The 14,873-nt window shown below is 41.1% G+C and overlaps 1 protein-coding gene across 4 annotated transcripts; it reads right to left on the bottom strand.

Moving 5' to 3' along the window:
* Window positions 1-14,163, bottom strand: MDM2 (MDM2 proto-oncogene). 4 transcript variants are annotated; one of them, XM_082498642.1, is made up of 12 exons: window positions 14,034-14,053; window positions 13,359-13,431; window positions 12,523-12,619; window positions 11,173-11,247; window positions 10,685-10,818; window positions 10,477-10,526; window positions 9,077-9,135; window positions 8,838-8,931; window positions 6,089-6,249; window positions 4,964-5,119; window positions 3,241-3,318; window positions 1-1,712 (listed from the first exon to the last, which is right to left on the bottom strand). In XM_082498642.1, exons 2-12 carry the CDS (start codon window positions 13,394-13,396, stop codon window positions 1,143-1,145), a joined length of 1,512 nt encoding a protein of 503 aa, XP_082354768.1. In that variant the 5' UTR covers window positions 13,397-13,431; window positions 14,034-14,053; the 3' UTR covers window positions 1-1,142. The 4 variants fall into 4 exon arrangements, with proteins under 4 accessions (XP_082354768.1, XP_082354769.1, XP_082354770.1 ...); XM_082498643.1 differs by lacking the exon at window positions 12,523-12,619 and having other exon boundaries at window positions 14,034-14,163; XM_082498644.1 differs by lacking the exons at window positions 12,523-12,619; window positions 14,034-14,053 and adding an exon at window positions 14,061-14,161.
* Window positions 14,164-14,873: the final 710 nt, after the last annotated feature.

Here is a 14,873-nt window from a genome sequence, read left to right as displayed (position 1 = left end):
AAGAGCTAAAAGCAGTAAAGGACAGGTCCAATGAGACCAGTTTTGAGTTGGCCAGCACTTTGCAACAGTTTTTCAGAATTCTTGTGATACAAACAGTGTAAGTTGGAAAGACTACTGAACTCGAAGAATGTCTGTGTGAACTAGAACTACACAGCTTATTTGTTTCTGCAGATGGAGGTGGATTTTTTTTCCTTAATAGGAAATCCTTAATTCAAGTGAATGTAGTGATCAAGCTGCGTGCTATACTGCCGAAGTAAAAAACAAGTGCAGAAAAAGAATACAACTGTACCCTAATATTGCCTGACTTGATATTACATTGGTCCTGTTTTACCTCAAACCAGGACAAGTATCTCCTTCATTTATCTTGCCTGTTCAAGTCTCTTCTCACATTGCTCAAATAATAACCAGTATAGTACAGACCTCCAAACCCGCAAAGCATTTTAAAAGTTAGCTTCTCAGGATGTTTAAAAGGTAACTGCAAGACTGAACTTGGATGAATGACTTCTGAGGACACACACAGCCCTGAAGTTTACAATGCACCCTATAAAACTAAAAGACACGCAGTACCCCTTACTATTTCCAAAACCTTGAAAGATTTTTTATCGCACCTTCCCCTACTTCCTGGTAATATCTCCCCTGAAATTTGGTTACTTGGAGGAATTTAAGTTTTGGTAATGAGGGAGACAAGATTCTACTTATTTATTTTATTGACTTATTCAGAGGGTTCTGACTGAGCCTGGTATCTTCACCAAGCAACAGATACTGGAATCTGGAGAATCTTCTATCTTCTTAAGAGGAGGATGTCTAACGAACATGTCTCTCCTCTCATAATCACTGAATTTGGGTTTTTAATGTGTGCATTTAATATGATAAAACAAACATCACTAACTTGTATGGAACATAAAACACTTGGAAAGGCAGGTAGTTTACAGGAATTGGTTATTTCTATTGAGAGGGATTTAAAATCTTCAAGTTGACTTAGGCTAACCTCTTAACAACTCTAGTGCATTGATTTCAGCAATTACTTTTCATACCACATGTAAAGAGACTCAAAATATTTTCCAATAAGCATACAAAAATAGTTTCTTACTCTCTTAACCAGTTTATGAAGTTCCTTTTGCTGCTTGCCAGTCAACATCCATCTAACTAAAATAAGTTAGTACAATCATTTGTATGGGCTGTCTGCACACTGGACAGGGTTTGTTCCTCTTCTTAAGTTTCCTTGCACACGTAAAACACGACATGAGGTGTCCCGTTTTGCCATGTACTATGCAGCCATTTTTAGGTCTGCTCTGACATATGACACAGGGCTCTATGCTGGTAACGGGCAGACTGGATTCCAGGCTTTCCTCTTTGTCTTGCATTTCTCTCTTCTCGGGTTCCTTATAGTCCTCCTGACTGCTGCAAAACATGCTGCTCGATGTTGATGGCTGAGAATAATCTTCACTTTCCTGGGACTCGGAAATTTGTACTGCTTTATCCTCATTCTCCTCCACAGCCGGTTCTTTATCTTCAGTGGTTTTCACTTTCTTGCAGTCAGGAACATCAAAACCTTCTTCAGACTCTAGGGGGAAGGAAGTTTCTGATTTGCTCTTTTCCAATTTATCACTCTTTTCATCTGGAAGCCAGTCCTCACGAAGGGCCCAGCATCTGTGGCAATGTCGTGGTAGTGGAGGATTCATTTCACTACATTCAGGACACTTCCAATAATCCTTTAGTGAAGTAAAGGTTGGAACAGCTTAAGATACTTGGAATGCTTACCATTGACGTATTCACATTATAAACAATTTATTACTGCCAAAATAATAGTTATCTTGAGCTATCAACTTGTTTACAATTTAAAAATTCCATTCAGTGTTTCATCCCAATTTATGGTTCTAGATTAAAGCAGTTTGATTTTTAAAAGACTGACTTTCTTCTTGCAGTAGATTTAGAAAATAAAAATAGAGGTAGAACAATAATGATTATTTCTCAGGCAAAACTGAAGAAACCAGACCACAAAAGTCTTCAGAAAACCTCGTGAAAAAACTCTTTCTGATAAAAAAAGGCACCATTCCCATTATTTTCAACAATAGACTTCTGAAATGGAAACTATTCGAGACTGAAGGACGTTTAACCTGTGGGATGCTAAGCTGTTGATGCGCAAAACGGCCGGGTGAGGGCACTCGGATACCGCAGTATTACAGAGTAGACACCATCGGGTACTGAGGGGGACAGGGGAGGGGCAGGGCGGCTGCATCACTGTCTCGGAGGTTCCTCCATACGCTACGCCGAAAATAAGCAACTATCTCATTAATAATATACTTCATTTTTTAAGGAGAAAGACCCTTCTTAGAAATAATGCATGACACAGGGGGAATAAAACCCCCAAACAAAACAAAACTTACTTAGAAGATTCAAAGCACTTTGAGTCCTGAATAACATCGGTGACATCAAATGCTTAAAAGACCAATTTTAATTCCTAAAAATAACACACAGACATATTTTTCCATATATAAGCAGTGCTATGTTTTTAGATGGTGGCGAGCCCTGTGTTCTACACACATAGTGAAGTCCCTCAGTCCTACAGACCATCAAGGGACTGGAACGTTTCAGACAATTTTTGACAACAGCTTTATTCAAGCTTCATCTGTGAAATGCAAATATACATAAAAAAGATACACTGCGTTTTAATTCTAGTGTGTGCTTTTTCCACATGCCTACATACATCGCCTCAACCCCCTGAATTTATTCCCACACTTCAAGAATGGTGTCACAGAATTCAGAAAAAGACTCAAATCATTTAATTTTACAGTACTGTTCTGAAAACAGGTTTGCCTTCTTGTCTGTGCGCTACAGATTCCTTCATTCAGGTTGGACAATAAAACTAGACATTATGATTTACAGGAAAAGTTTTTTAAATATACATCACTAGGATTGCTTTTATTTTGCATTTTGTGCAAGAAGCCAGATTTGGGCTGCAAATAATTTCCTGTCATTGAATCACTGAACCTGTAAGTTAGTCTGGGGTTTTCTTTAACGGATTACGAAGCTTACTAATTAAAAAAAATATATAGAAAGGTGTCTTAATAATCACATGTTCAATAATTAAGATATTGTCTTGGAATCTTCAAGCATACAAGGAAAAACAATTTAATTCTTAAAAATATTACTGGTAGCAATAAAATTCATCTGTATTCCTTGATCTACTCTGCCAGTTCACCCAACTTATAATGCTTTGCCAGTCAAGTTGTTACTCACAGCTAGAGAAATCTCTGGATCTTCATCAAATGAATCAGCATCACTATCTTCATCCTGGTAAATAGTCAGCTGATATACCTGGTTTAAATTTAAAAAAAAAAAAAAAAAAATTATTGACGTAACTGGGTTGTGGCCTTTAATTAAAAATCTGATAATTTTTAATCTGACTGATTTTCAGATAGACTTTTAATGAAATGTAATAAGTAGCGCATATATGTTCATTTACATTAGCAAGTAACTCCACAAAATCTGATGACAGCTTTGGGGGAAAAGAATTCTGTTCCCACTTGTAACACAGCTTGAAGAAAAATGTTGACTAGACAGGTAGAAGGTACCACTTTAGAAGGGAAGGAGGTGATCATTCCCTTCCACCCAACACTGGTGAGGCCACACCTGGAGCGCTGTGTCCTGCTCATGAGAGATACAGAGCTACTGGCAAGAGTACAGCAAAGGGCCACCAAGATTATTAAGAGACTGGAGGAGGTCTCACGTGAGGAAAGGCCGAGATAGCTGAGACTGTTCAGCCTGGAAAAGAGAAGGCTCGGGGGGTTTCTTATTAATGTGCACAAACACCTGAAGGGGGGTTTAAAAAGGATGGAGCCATGCTCTTTTCATTGGTGTCCAGTGACAGGACAAAAGGCAACTGGCGCAAATTAGAACACAGGAGGTTCTGTCTGAATGTCAGGAGACAGTTTTTTTTACTGTGAGGGTGACCAAGCACTGGCACAGGTTGCCCCTGAGCAGCTGTGGAGCCTCCATCTTTTAAGAGATTCAAAGGTTGTCTGGACACAGTCCTGGGCAATAAGCTCTGCTTGAGCCACAGGGTGGCTACAAAGACCTCCAGAGGCCCCTTCCAACCTCAACCATTCTGCAATTCTCTACACTGATGTTGGGAGCGGGGGCACACCTCAATCCTTTCTTCCTCCAAATCACCATGCTATCTCTGGGTGCAGCTCTGCAGCACTATAACCTGGTGTACATCTACTGATGTACAGTCAGTCCCATTAAGCCTCTCAACTGTCACAGTCATGCATGTCCCTGGCGAATTCTGCCTCTGGTACTTACCCAATCTTGCCATGAGCTGATTCACCTCTTTGAAATAACAGAAAACTAACTCAGAAAAAAATAATTTCCCACTTCATTACTAACATTCCATATATCTAGATGTCTTGAAAATGATGGTAATCACAATTTTACTGTCCTCTTGCCTCCTAAAGAAAATTTCTAAAATTAAGTTTCAGCATCTCTACGAAACATTTATATTCATGAAGGCAAATGATTCAGAAATAACCCTCTGCAAAGAGTTACAGCAAGTTTTCATTCGGTATCAAAAGTGTTGTCAAAGCTCAACACATACTCCTATAACTAAAAATGTAGGAGTAGAGTCAAGTACACATGCTGCTATTGACTCCAACAGCTAGTGAGTGAAATTAAACCGACAGACTTTTCCAGACTGTCGAGAGTCTGTTTTAGAACCTAAGGAAAGCCTCAGCACTGTTCCAGTTACTGTATGGTGGGTGTATGACGGTGACTCGGTGGCACAGGCATGTAATTTAACTTAACAAACAACTGGGTGCAGTTTGTCATATAGCACATGCAGTCCTGAAATAAACCTGAAGAGTTACTTCTTGTTGGAATCTCAACACGAAGTATTCCTGTAAGTTTCCTTCCCCCTCTCACCCCCCAAGGGAAAAAAAAAGCCAACAACAAAACAAATACGTACCTCATCATCTTCATCTGTGAGCTCCTGTCCTTCTTCATTATGGCTATAATCTTCTGAATAAATAGACTCAACTTCAAACTCTACACTGAACTGGTCTGAAACAGAACTGTGGTCAAACCAATCAGAGTTTTCACTTAATGAACTGGCATCAAGATCCTGAAAAAAGAGAAAGTACACATTGAAACTCACTAGTCTACCACTGAACCTCACTAGTTCATATCCATTACTGTTAAGATAGCTCGTAAGATAAAACTGAACTACTTAATTAGCTATGGAAGAAATGAGACCAGTTGCTGTTAGAACCTATTTTATGAGACAAATGAGTTATAGGTGGGTAAAAATAGATCTGAAAGCCTTTTGACAGCTCTGTAATAGAGGCTGCAGTCAACCTACAGCCAGCTTGAAGAATGCTGCTACTATTTCACTCTAAAAAGTGAAAGAACAGATGCAAGAAGGTGCTGTCTTTTGGCTGTGTGTCATTAAATTTTCTATTCTCATCAACTTTTTTTAACCATAATTTGAGACAGTGACTAAACAGTTATTAAATAGCAAGAGTTACAGTATTAGTTCTGTCAATTCAAAATACAGTATATGACTAGGAATACCTAACCACAGATAATTTGCCTCACTGTTTCCTGAAAACAACAGTAGAAAACAGTAAAGGTTTGGAAAACGCATACAGTGTTACCATCAGGGCACTACTATGTACAGTCACTGAAGCTGTACTGGAACCACCAAGATGCCCAGAAGCACCAACTATTCTGCATTATGGAACATCTGTGACTGCTTTTCTTCTCCTAGCACTCTAAGAAATACTTATTTTAAAACACAAGATATATCTGGCATTTTTTCAATACTGTGCCAAGCAGTAAGTATCTGTTTTTTAAAGAATATCCAGAGTTAGTATTTTAAAAAATTTCACTTCAGCTTTGTCAGATCTATGAAAGACTCCACTTGACCCACACACCAACTTTTTTATTTATTTTTTCAGCCCTTGTCTTTCCTCAGACACCACTGAAGGCACTGCTGCTTTTAATAAATTTAAGAACATAATGTTTTAAGATGTGTATTTGCACTTGTGGTATCTGCAAACTCTGTACCACAAAAATATATATTTTTACTTACAGGAATGGAAAGAGAATCTGTTGAATCGCTGCTATTACTTCTTTCACGGCACAGACCACTGACTACACACCATGAGAGACTTTCATCAAACGTCAACGAAATGCTGTCTGACTTGTGTCGTTTTCTTCTGTCACTGTGCAGATCATCTGAAGAATTTTCTTCTGGGCACATTCAAGAATTTTTATTACTCCAAAAACATCTAAGCAATGTGCAGTTTTGAATATTCTTAACAGAAGCTAAAAATATAATTTACTTATATAGGTATTTAAGAAAAATGTCATTCAGTATTATTTTATGGGGAAAAAAAGTAAAGGCACCAAAACCTTTTTTTATAAAAGACACAGTAACACTGAGAAACGTTAAAGTGTGAAACACCCCTGAAACCAGTATTTCAGGGGCTGGCTTTCCCCCCTTGTCCCATCAGTATAGCTTGTAAACAGCTTGTAAATGGCAGTCTCCACATGCAGGAAATAAAATAAGTGCAAATTTGGAAGCATTTTTACTCGACTTCACACATGACACGTTAAACACCTCATAATTTCAAGGAATACAGTTCAGATTTTAATTGTCTTAGCTCCCTCCACAGTCAGTAGACAGAAAGGCACTTTCAGAGGGCTTCTTAGTCGATCATAGAATTTGCAGGGAGACAGAAGAAATAGCTCCTGTGTCACACACATACAAAGGACCTCATGCTAGGCAAGACAAGTTCAGGTTCAAGCTTCAGATACCTCAACGAATTTATCAGTTAATAGTTGCACTATATGTAATTGTATTTACCCAACTGGATTTTTGTAACAAACCATTATGACTTTCACCACACACTAGCAAGAAAATCTTCAAGGTACACTATGTAAAAATTGAACTCTGAAAGCATTGCTTTAAGCTGTGCTTATTAAATATGCTTGGTTTGAAGGCAAAAAGGCAATGCTTTTTAAATACATGACGTTTTGAAACCACCACCTACAGCGGCATAAGGAGTAGGGGGACAGCATTTTAGGGGTAGGTAAGTCAAAATTCAGCTCCACTGACTTTTCAGAGTGTTTGGTAAGAAAAAAAAAAAAAAAATCTTTAAAATACTGACTTTGCAACACCTTTTAAGTGCAGTGGACTGAAAACTCCCCCAAGAAGCCTGACAACTTGGTTCAACAGACCTCAGTAAGAGCCTGCTGACCCCCTACAGGTGCCTTTTGCACCCACCCTCTACTGCCCAGCTTCTCCCTTGCTTTGCAAAACACATCCTGACAATCCACGGGTCTTCAAGTCTCGAATCTTTCATTGTAAAAGGAAAGAGAACAAAACACTTGTACATACTTTGAGACTTCTCTTACTTTCCCTTGGTGCTTCTTGGCTCAGCCCCTCTCTTTTCTTTTTCCGCCCTGAGAGCCCCACCAAATTTGGTGCCCCCAGGCCCAAGGGTTGCTCCTGTCCATCGTTGTCCTCATTTAGTTGTCATGGCTCCATGCTGTACTGATACTGTATCACCACAAGGTTTCTATACACTATATCAGCGGCTCCAAAGGAGCCGCTACCATCCCAATTTAACAAGAATAGTGGTTTAAAAGGAAGATTTCCTATAAATTAGAAAAAAAGTGTATATAAAAACACTATATTAAAAGAATTTTTAAGGTTGCAACAAACTAATAAATGGATGCAAAGACAGAGTTAATCATCAAACCTACAATAAGTAAGCACAACACAGGACCTTACGTGCTCTGGGTCATGCCTAAATATTACAGGTTATGATGTTTAACTGAGACTTTCCATCCTTTCACCAGTTTTTGTTACAACATTAAAACGTTCTTTTAATTTAGTGCAAACCGCTCAGCAACGTAGCACAGTTTTTGGACTGACTAACATAACAGTGGCCTATGATGAACACAAAAAAAATACTACACAAAAGCTGAGGAACTGAAAAATGTTCCTGAGCAACTGAAGAATAGAAAGTTCTGTGCAGTGACAGAAGGTTATCATCACTGCCTAGGTGATTACAACTGTCAAGTCACGAGGTAACAGCAGTAAGTGATGGAACAAACTCATGTAAGAAATTCCACAGAACAGAATTTAAGTAGAACTGTAGAGAACACTTCCATTGAGAAATGTAGAGTTATTCAGGTTCATGCTGACCAGCTTGTTATTTGCTAATTATCAGAAGAAACACTGCATGTCTCAAAAATTTATTTGCCAGTGATTATTCAATAACCACAGTAAATTGGAAGAGGAGACAAACATGATGCTTAAGTCACCGAACATTTTAAGAAGTGCTTAATGAATGGTCAGGTACCTAAACGTCCAAAATCATCTCATGTTACTACCTGATCTTGAACATTTGCCACCAATTGAAATCCAATGAAAACTGCTTTTAGAGAGCAAACAAAATGTAAAATGTTGTGGCTGTCCACAGAGGGAACTGAAATGAATTTCACTACTACAGTCCATTACAAACAAGAGTGCTCCCATCATGAAGACAACACAACTGATTACGTTCTGCTGATGTGAACAAGTTTAACAGCGCTGTGGAACAAGTTATTCCATCATCTTACTAACAGTTCTAAAGATCTAAACTGTAACACGACACTGAAGCAATGCAAGGAATTGTGTATTCTTCCAGACTGAACATTTTGTTTTAGATAAGCAGAGAAACATGAATAGTATTTGTCAGCATCTTTCAAAGTCAGTAAGGCAACAGAACGTACTTTTTTTCCTAAGTGGCTATGCTACTGAAAGCTCTGCAACACAAATCTACACATACCAGATTCACTGTGTGTTCTCCTCCTAGAAGATGTAGTTGGTCGGGAAGTCATGTTTGATGAAGTCTGCTTCTCTTCTAACTCTTGCATAGATTCCTGGTTAACAGAAATACCGAGTAAGCCTGAGCATGAACATGAGGTAAAACGCTAGAATCAACTAACTGCATCTAAGCCACTATCATGCAAAACTAAATAGAATTTACATTTCAGAACATTCATAAAACAAATAAATAAATATCACCTTTAGAACATTTTCTTCTTCCAGCTGAAATCTGGCATCATCCTCAGGTGTGGCAGAGTCTGAAACAAAACCCAAACAAAAAATGGTAATACAGCACAGCAAAAAAAGTCAATTTCAGGCTCAAAAACATTACCGTAAACAAGGGAGAGAAGTTAACTAATTAATAAGCAGAACTTAATGACACACAGCATTTACAAAGTAAATTCTATACAGAACTTAAAATCCAGGCATTTTGCAACAATGGAACAAATTCTGTTCCTTTGCTTTTCAGGTGTGTGCAGCACTTTCCCTGTAACATTACTGAAGTGGGAAAGCAGGGAGGAAGAAGAAATCTCGACCACAAAATAGGTCAGTTTTATTATAAATGCCTTCAAATGAAGCATTCCAGCATTAGCTGGAATTCTGCAGATATGAAAGAGTATAGGCAGGAAATACTTTACACGTCTTCCTCTACAAAGTATATTTTGCTAGCTATCATCTTATGGGAACACTGAATTAAAAAAACATTAACTGAAGAAAAAAAATTAACTAATTATATATGCTTAGGACCAGACAGACCTTGAATTAATAAATTATCTTTCAAGAAAAGAATTTGAGAGCTAATTTAAGTTTGTAAGCATAAGAATAAGGGATAATAAAGAAAACATTTCCCTATCTTCAGCAGCTGAACACTTGCCTTTAGGAAGAATCAGAAACAAAGGGTGTCTTAATATGGATTTAGAAGCCAATTTACAAAATGGCTTCCATTGTTTAACTTCTGGTTCACTCCCTGTATTAGTCAAAAATTACAGCTATATTAAGCATTTTCATACTGTCAAAGATTATTATATGTAACAGTTCTCCATTTATGGAGTGGCTATCCACAAAGTTACCATAAGGGTACTTTTTTAAGCATACAGACCTTTTAAAAGAGGACACAGTGCAGCTGAGGGTGACCAGTTCTATATGTACTCTGTGTTCAGTTTTGAAAATTAAGACAGAACACTAACAGAAAAAATAAAAAGCATTTGCCCTGACTTCATTACTGGCAAGTTCAAGAAGCTGATTTTTGATATTAAAACTTTTTATCTTGTTGAAGGCCTAATCTGAAAGACAGACAAGGAAATGACTAGTTTTTCAATTTAGTCCTCTCTCAGTTCAGGTCTGATTGTGCTTGTTCTGGTTCTAGTCTGACAAAATTACTCAAATGATGTTCCGATTTGGATTTTTTTTTTCCTCTTCCAGAAGAAACAGCATTTGTTTTGGTTCACTATTTGTGATCACTCTGCACGTGCAAATCCAAATAGCTAATTATGGAGAGACTGATGCTATGTGATCACTACATGCAAGATGCATTAGTGTAAGTTGTATTTTCCCTACTACTCTTTCCCAAAACAAAAGGTCCTCCCAAACTAGCTTACCTTGTTGATTGATTGCTATCAGATTTCTGGAAATCATTGAATACAGTCTCCTTAGATGGGGATAAAGAAAGAGATGTTGCAAGTTAGCTACATGTAATTATAAAAGAGAGCTTACCATCTTTGAACATGCAAAGAGTTGGAAAAGGCCATACTCATTACGTCCTCCATTATTTCACAACCAGACTCTCGGAAAAGAATCCCATTTTACCTGTGTTCTTTTACTGAAAAGCTTGTTACTCCAAATAAATCCCCCAGGAGATCATTTGCACAGTGTACAATATGTTGCTGTTTTTCATCATATAATTGTTTAGACATAATATATTGTCCAAGATAGAATATTACCTGTAAAATAAATGACAGGGACATTAAATACCCAGGTTCTGTTGCTTAAGAGAAAACACATTAAATTCACTGAGATTTGCTCTTCTGACATTGATTGCCTAAAACTCCCTTTAAGCTGAGATTTTTTTCTATCCTTCCCCAAGTACCCTGCTATTCTACTGACCCCCAGATACTTCTGTTCAGATTTTGAGAAACTTGCTGAACTCCACCCAGCAAGTCAGCAGAATAAAAACAATACCTTGTCTCAGTATCTTCCAGATAAGCTGTGAACTACACTGCCCCAAATCACCCAAGACAAAAGAACAATCTATCTGTATTCACTGTAATCTACCTTTAGTGATTAAAAGTTCTCACCTCCTTCATAGTAAAAGTGTCCTTTTCTGCACCAGCTAACTTTAACAACTTCAACAATAGCGGCTTTGGTTTAACCTATGCGGGGAAGAAGAAAAACAGTATGCACTAATTATTCACCAAACAAAACACTATTTATACAGGTTAGCTTCCTCCTTCTTTATTAATCTGATATACAAACACACAACTACATTAAAACCTACTCACATCCAAGTTTTTTACTTTGCAAACTTAAAAGAGTATAACGCCAACCCAATCGTACTAAACTTCTCATACACTGTACACCTTAGCTGAAACTCCAGTCTTTCATTGATACATACAGATTCCTCAGTTTGAGCTACAGGATTCATTTGGTAGTTTCAAGTACAGGGTTGGGTCCTGGGGAATCCAGCTTCACTTCGCGAGTCATTACAGTGATTCCCAAAGGGGAGGGAGGAAGGCAAATGGACCTTTGTGATTATAGGTCAGGTCCAGAGTGCAAGCCACAAAGTAGAACACTGGTCAGTCTCTTTCTAGTTTCCTCCTGTGAGAGTTTCTGGGGCTATGGTTTTACATTTGCCAGGTGGGCTGCTGTATCTCTGAAGACTTTTCTTACATGGGATAAGCACACGTTTCAATGACTCCTACTATCGAAATGACCTCCCCACTGCGCCAGCAGAGTTATATCTGCAGCCAGTCTATGACAACTTTGGAGGTAGAGGAGGGAAAAGTTTAAAGAAAAAAAAAAATAAAACACTCCCCCCCCCCCTTTTTTTTTTTTTGATCCTATTCACTGCCCTGTTCCACAAACAGCTGTGCCAGTACCAGTGCAGAATATGAGAACAAGCTGCAGGGGGTGCCACAACTGCAAAGAAAATGCCTGTGGAGTCACCGGAGTTCTCAGTGCAGTATATTCTAGTATTGCTACTTTAACAATAGCGTAACCATACTAAGAAAGGGTAATATTTTGCTATCCTAATACACTCCCTAAAAAAGGAAAAAAATATTACAGAAAAGGAACATTTTATAGGAAAGCATTAATAAAATATTATGACAAGGAATAAACGCTTAAGGGAAGGGAGAGAACTTGCCTACAGTCCACTTCAACTATCTGCTAAAACCAACTTTAAGTTTTAGTGCATTAACTAGAGATTAGTTCCACGAATCATACACATTGAAAACAATAAACAAGCTTTTGGACAACATTAGATGTCTATTCACCCCTTCCTAAGTGCTGAATTATTTAGAACACGCAGCATATATTACAGTTTCATAAAGGAAGCAAACAGTTAAACTACTACAGACAGCTGAGCATAGGAAGGCAAAACACAGTTTCGGATCTCTGCATCCACAACTAGACCCATGGGTTCAGACCCTTTTACTCCCCAGCCCTCTCTCCCCGACTCCTGCAAGTATAAAGTTCTTCTCCCACGCAGATCTGACAGAAGACGGTAGCATCACATTATGATGACTTAACAAAAGAAGAAACAAACGAAAAAAATCAACTTTGAACAATCTGCTGTTCTGTTACTTCACTTTTTTGAAGTTCTGCTATCAGTATACACTTTTAAACTTTACCCTTCTACAAAGAGTCATCTAGCTCAACCGTCATTGTACACATGCCATTTTTAACTCGCATCTCAGGTGTAACGCATAGGCTTCCAACCTCAGGAAAACTTATGTAGAAAAACCAGGACAGCAGAACTGTCACTGTATCATGGAAAGCCTGGATATGCAAAGCCATAAACACAAACGAAGACTCTTATTACAACTTGCTTATGAATCCCAATAAAACAGAAAGTGAAAATGCCAATTTCAAAAATCCTTCAGAATAATAAATTATTTCACAACCAGCATATGTTTTGCACAACGGAGATCTTCCACAACTCTTTAGTTATAAACTGTTAACAATTTCCACCATGAAAGACTTACCATGATCAAATCGGACCTCAAGATCCTTTTTATTACAAGAAAGCAACCTGACCATCAAAGGTCTCCAGGAAACAGAGTCTAGACCTAAACCATCACCCTGAACTCTCAACCACGAATGAGAGCATTTGCTTCACAATTACAGGATCAAAGACAGGCCATCTTCACCGGATTTCCTGGCTTTAACCATCTCTTGCTGACCAAAGCGGCCCTTCTGAATTAGCAGATAAAAACTCTGCAAAAAAGCATGAAAAACTCGGGCGTCCAACCTAGCTACTGACCAGCGCCTCTTGCTCCGGAGCGGTGACAGAAGAAGCATCCGTAAGGGAAGACATCTTGGTATTGCACATTTGCCTGCAATTAAGGGGAGAACAACCTCAAAACGTGGAACCCAGCTACACAACCCGGGTCGCTCCCCCCCCCGAACAGAAAGACCCCGGGGCGGGTCCAGGGCCGCGTTCCGCCACCCCGGCGGTGCCCACTCACCTCGGTACCCTCGTCCAACCCACACGCCGGGCTCCGGCAACGGGTATCTGGGCCGAGTCGGGCCGGGCCGGGCTGGGCCTTATATAGCGCTGCCAAGAGGAGGCAAGTCAGGGCTTAGCTCCTCCGCCGGCCGCGGCCCGACATGCCTGAGCATGACCAGGAGCGGCGGCGCTGCCGAGTCACCACGGGGGGGGGGGCAGGCGGGGCAGGCCTACGCTGACTCACCACTGCCGCCAGTAACGGGGGCGGGGGCTGACGGCGGCGTGGAGAAATATCCCCTCTTCCGTTCTCCCCCCCCCCCCCCCCCCCCCCGCTCCGCACAATCCCCGCTCCCCCCGCGGGAAGAAAATGCGGCCCTCCCGCTCCGCACCGCGCCCCGAGCGAGTTCCCCGCCCCGCCTCAGCCGCCCCCGGCACCCAGGCCACCACGCGCGAAAAAGCTGAGCCCCGAGCGACGCCCTTAGCCCCTACCCCGAGCCAGCCTGGATCCCCACGCACCACCAGCCGCGCCCGCTCCGCTGACCGGCCCGCGGGGGACCGGGGGAGTCAGGGGGGGCCTACCACACCGCAGCGCGGTGCGAGCCCGACGCCGCCATTTTGGCTACCGCGCCGCGCGGCCCGTTGGTGTCCCCAGCGCCCCCTAAGGGGCGCGGGGCAACGGCCGCGCCGCGCGCAGGCAGGGGGGTAACGGCCGCGGAGCGCAGCGCGCGGGCCTGAGGCGACGCCTCTCACAGGGGAGGCCGAGAGCCGTGGGGGCCGCCCTGACTGCCCGTCCCGGGCGCCTTACGGGATGGAGAGGCAGAGCCCGGGCCCGCGCCGTCAGGCGAACGGAAAATGGGTGCCCGGGCTGAGGGACAAACAGGGCGAAGGCCTGGCGACAGTAGGCGCCGTGAGAGCTGCGTCTGAGGGGCTGCGGGAAGCAGGGGGTTAGGGCTGTGCCTTGCCGGTGACTTTTTCTTTTCTCGTCTGCATCCCTCCTCTAATGTCCATCGTCTCTCTTATCCCGACTGTGTTTACAGCCACTCCACGAAAACCGTTGGGTTGTGGTAAAAAAAAACATGTTGTGGCTTGAGGACATGAAGTATTGAGGAGACGGAAGAGTGGGCTTGTTGCTTAGCAGCAAGCCTAAAAGAGTAGGAATGTTCCCTACAAATCCTCACTTTTACCAAAAAATCAAAAAAATCTTCGTTTGCAGGCAGATGTTGAACATCTCCCTGGCTTCCCCTCAGAGACATCCAGCAGTTTTAAGGCGCAGCCCTGCCTGCTCGGGGCAAGGCCGTGCAGCCCCCACCGGTGGCAGCCCTCTGGACC

Source organism: Vanellus vanellus (assembly GCF_965231255.1).
Source record: "Vanellus vanellus genome assembly, chromosome: 1".
In the NCBI taxonomy this organism is placed as follows: Eukaryota; Metazoa; Chordata; class Aves; order Charadriiformes; family Charadriidae; genus Vanellus; species Vanellus vanellus.
This window is presented reverse-complemented; position numbering and strand designations above follow the sequence as displayed.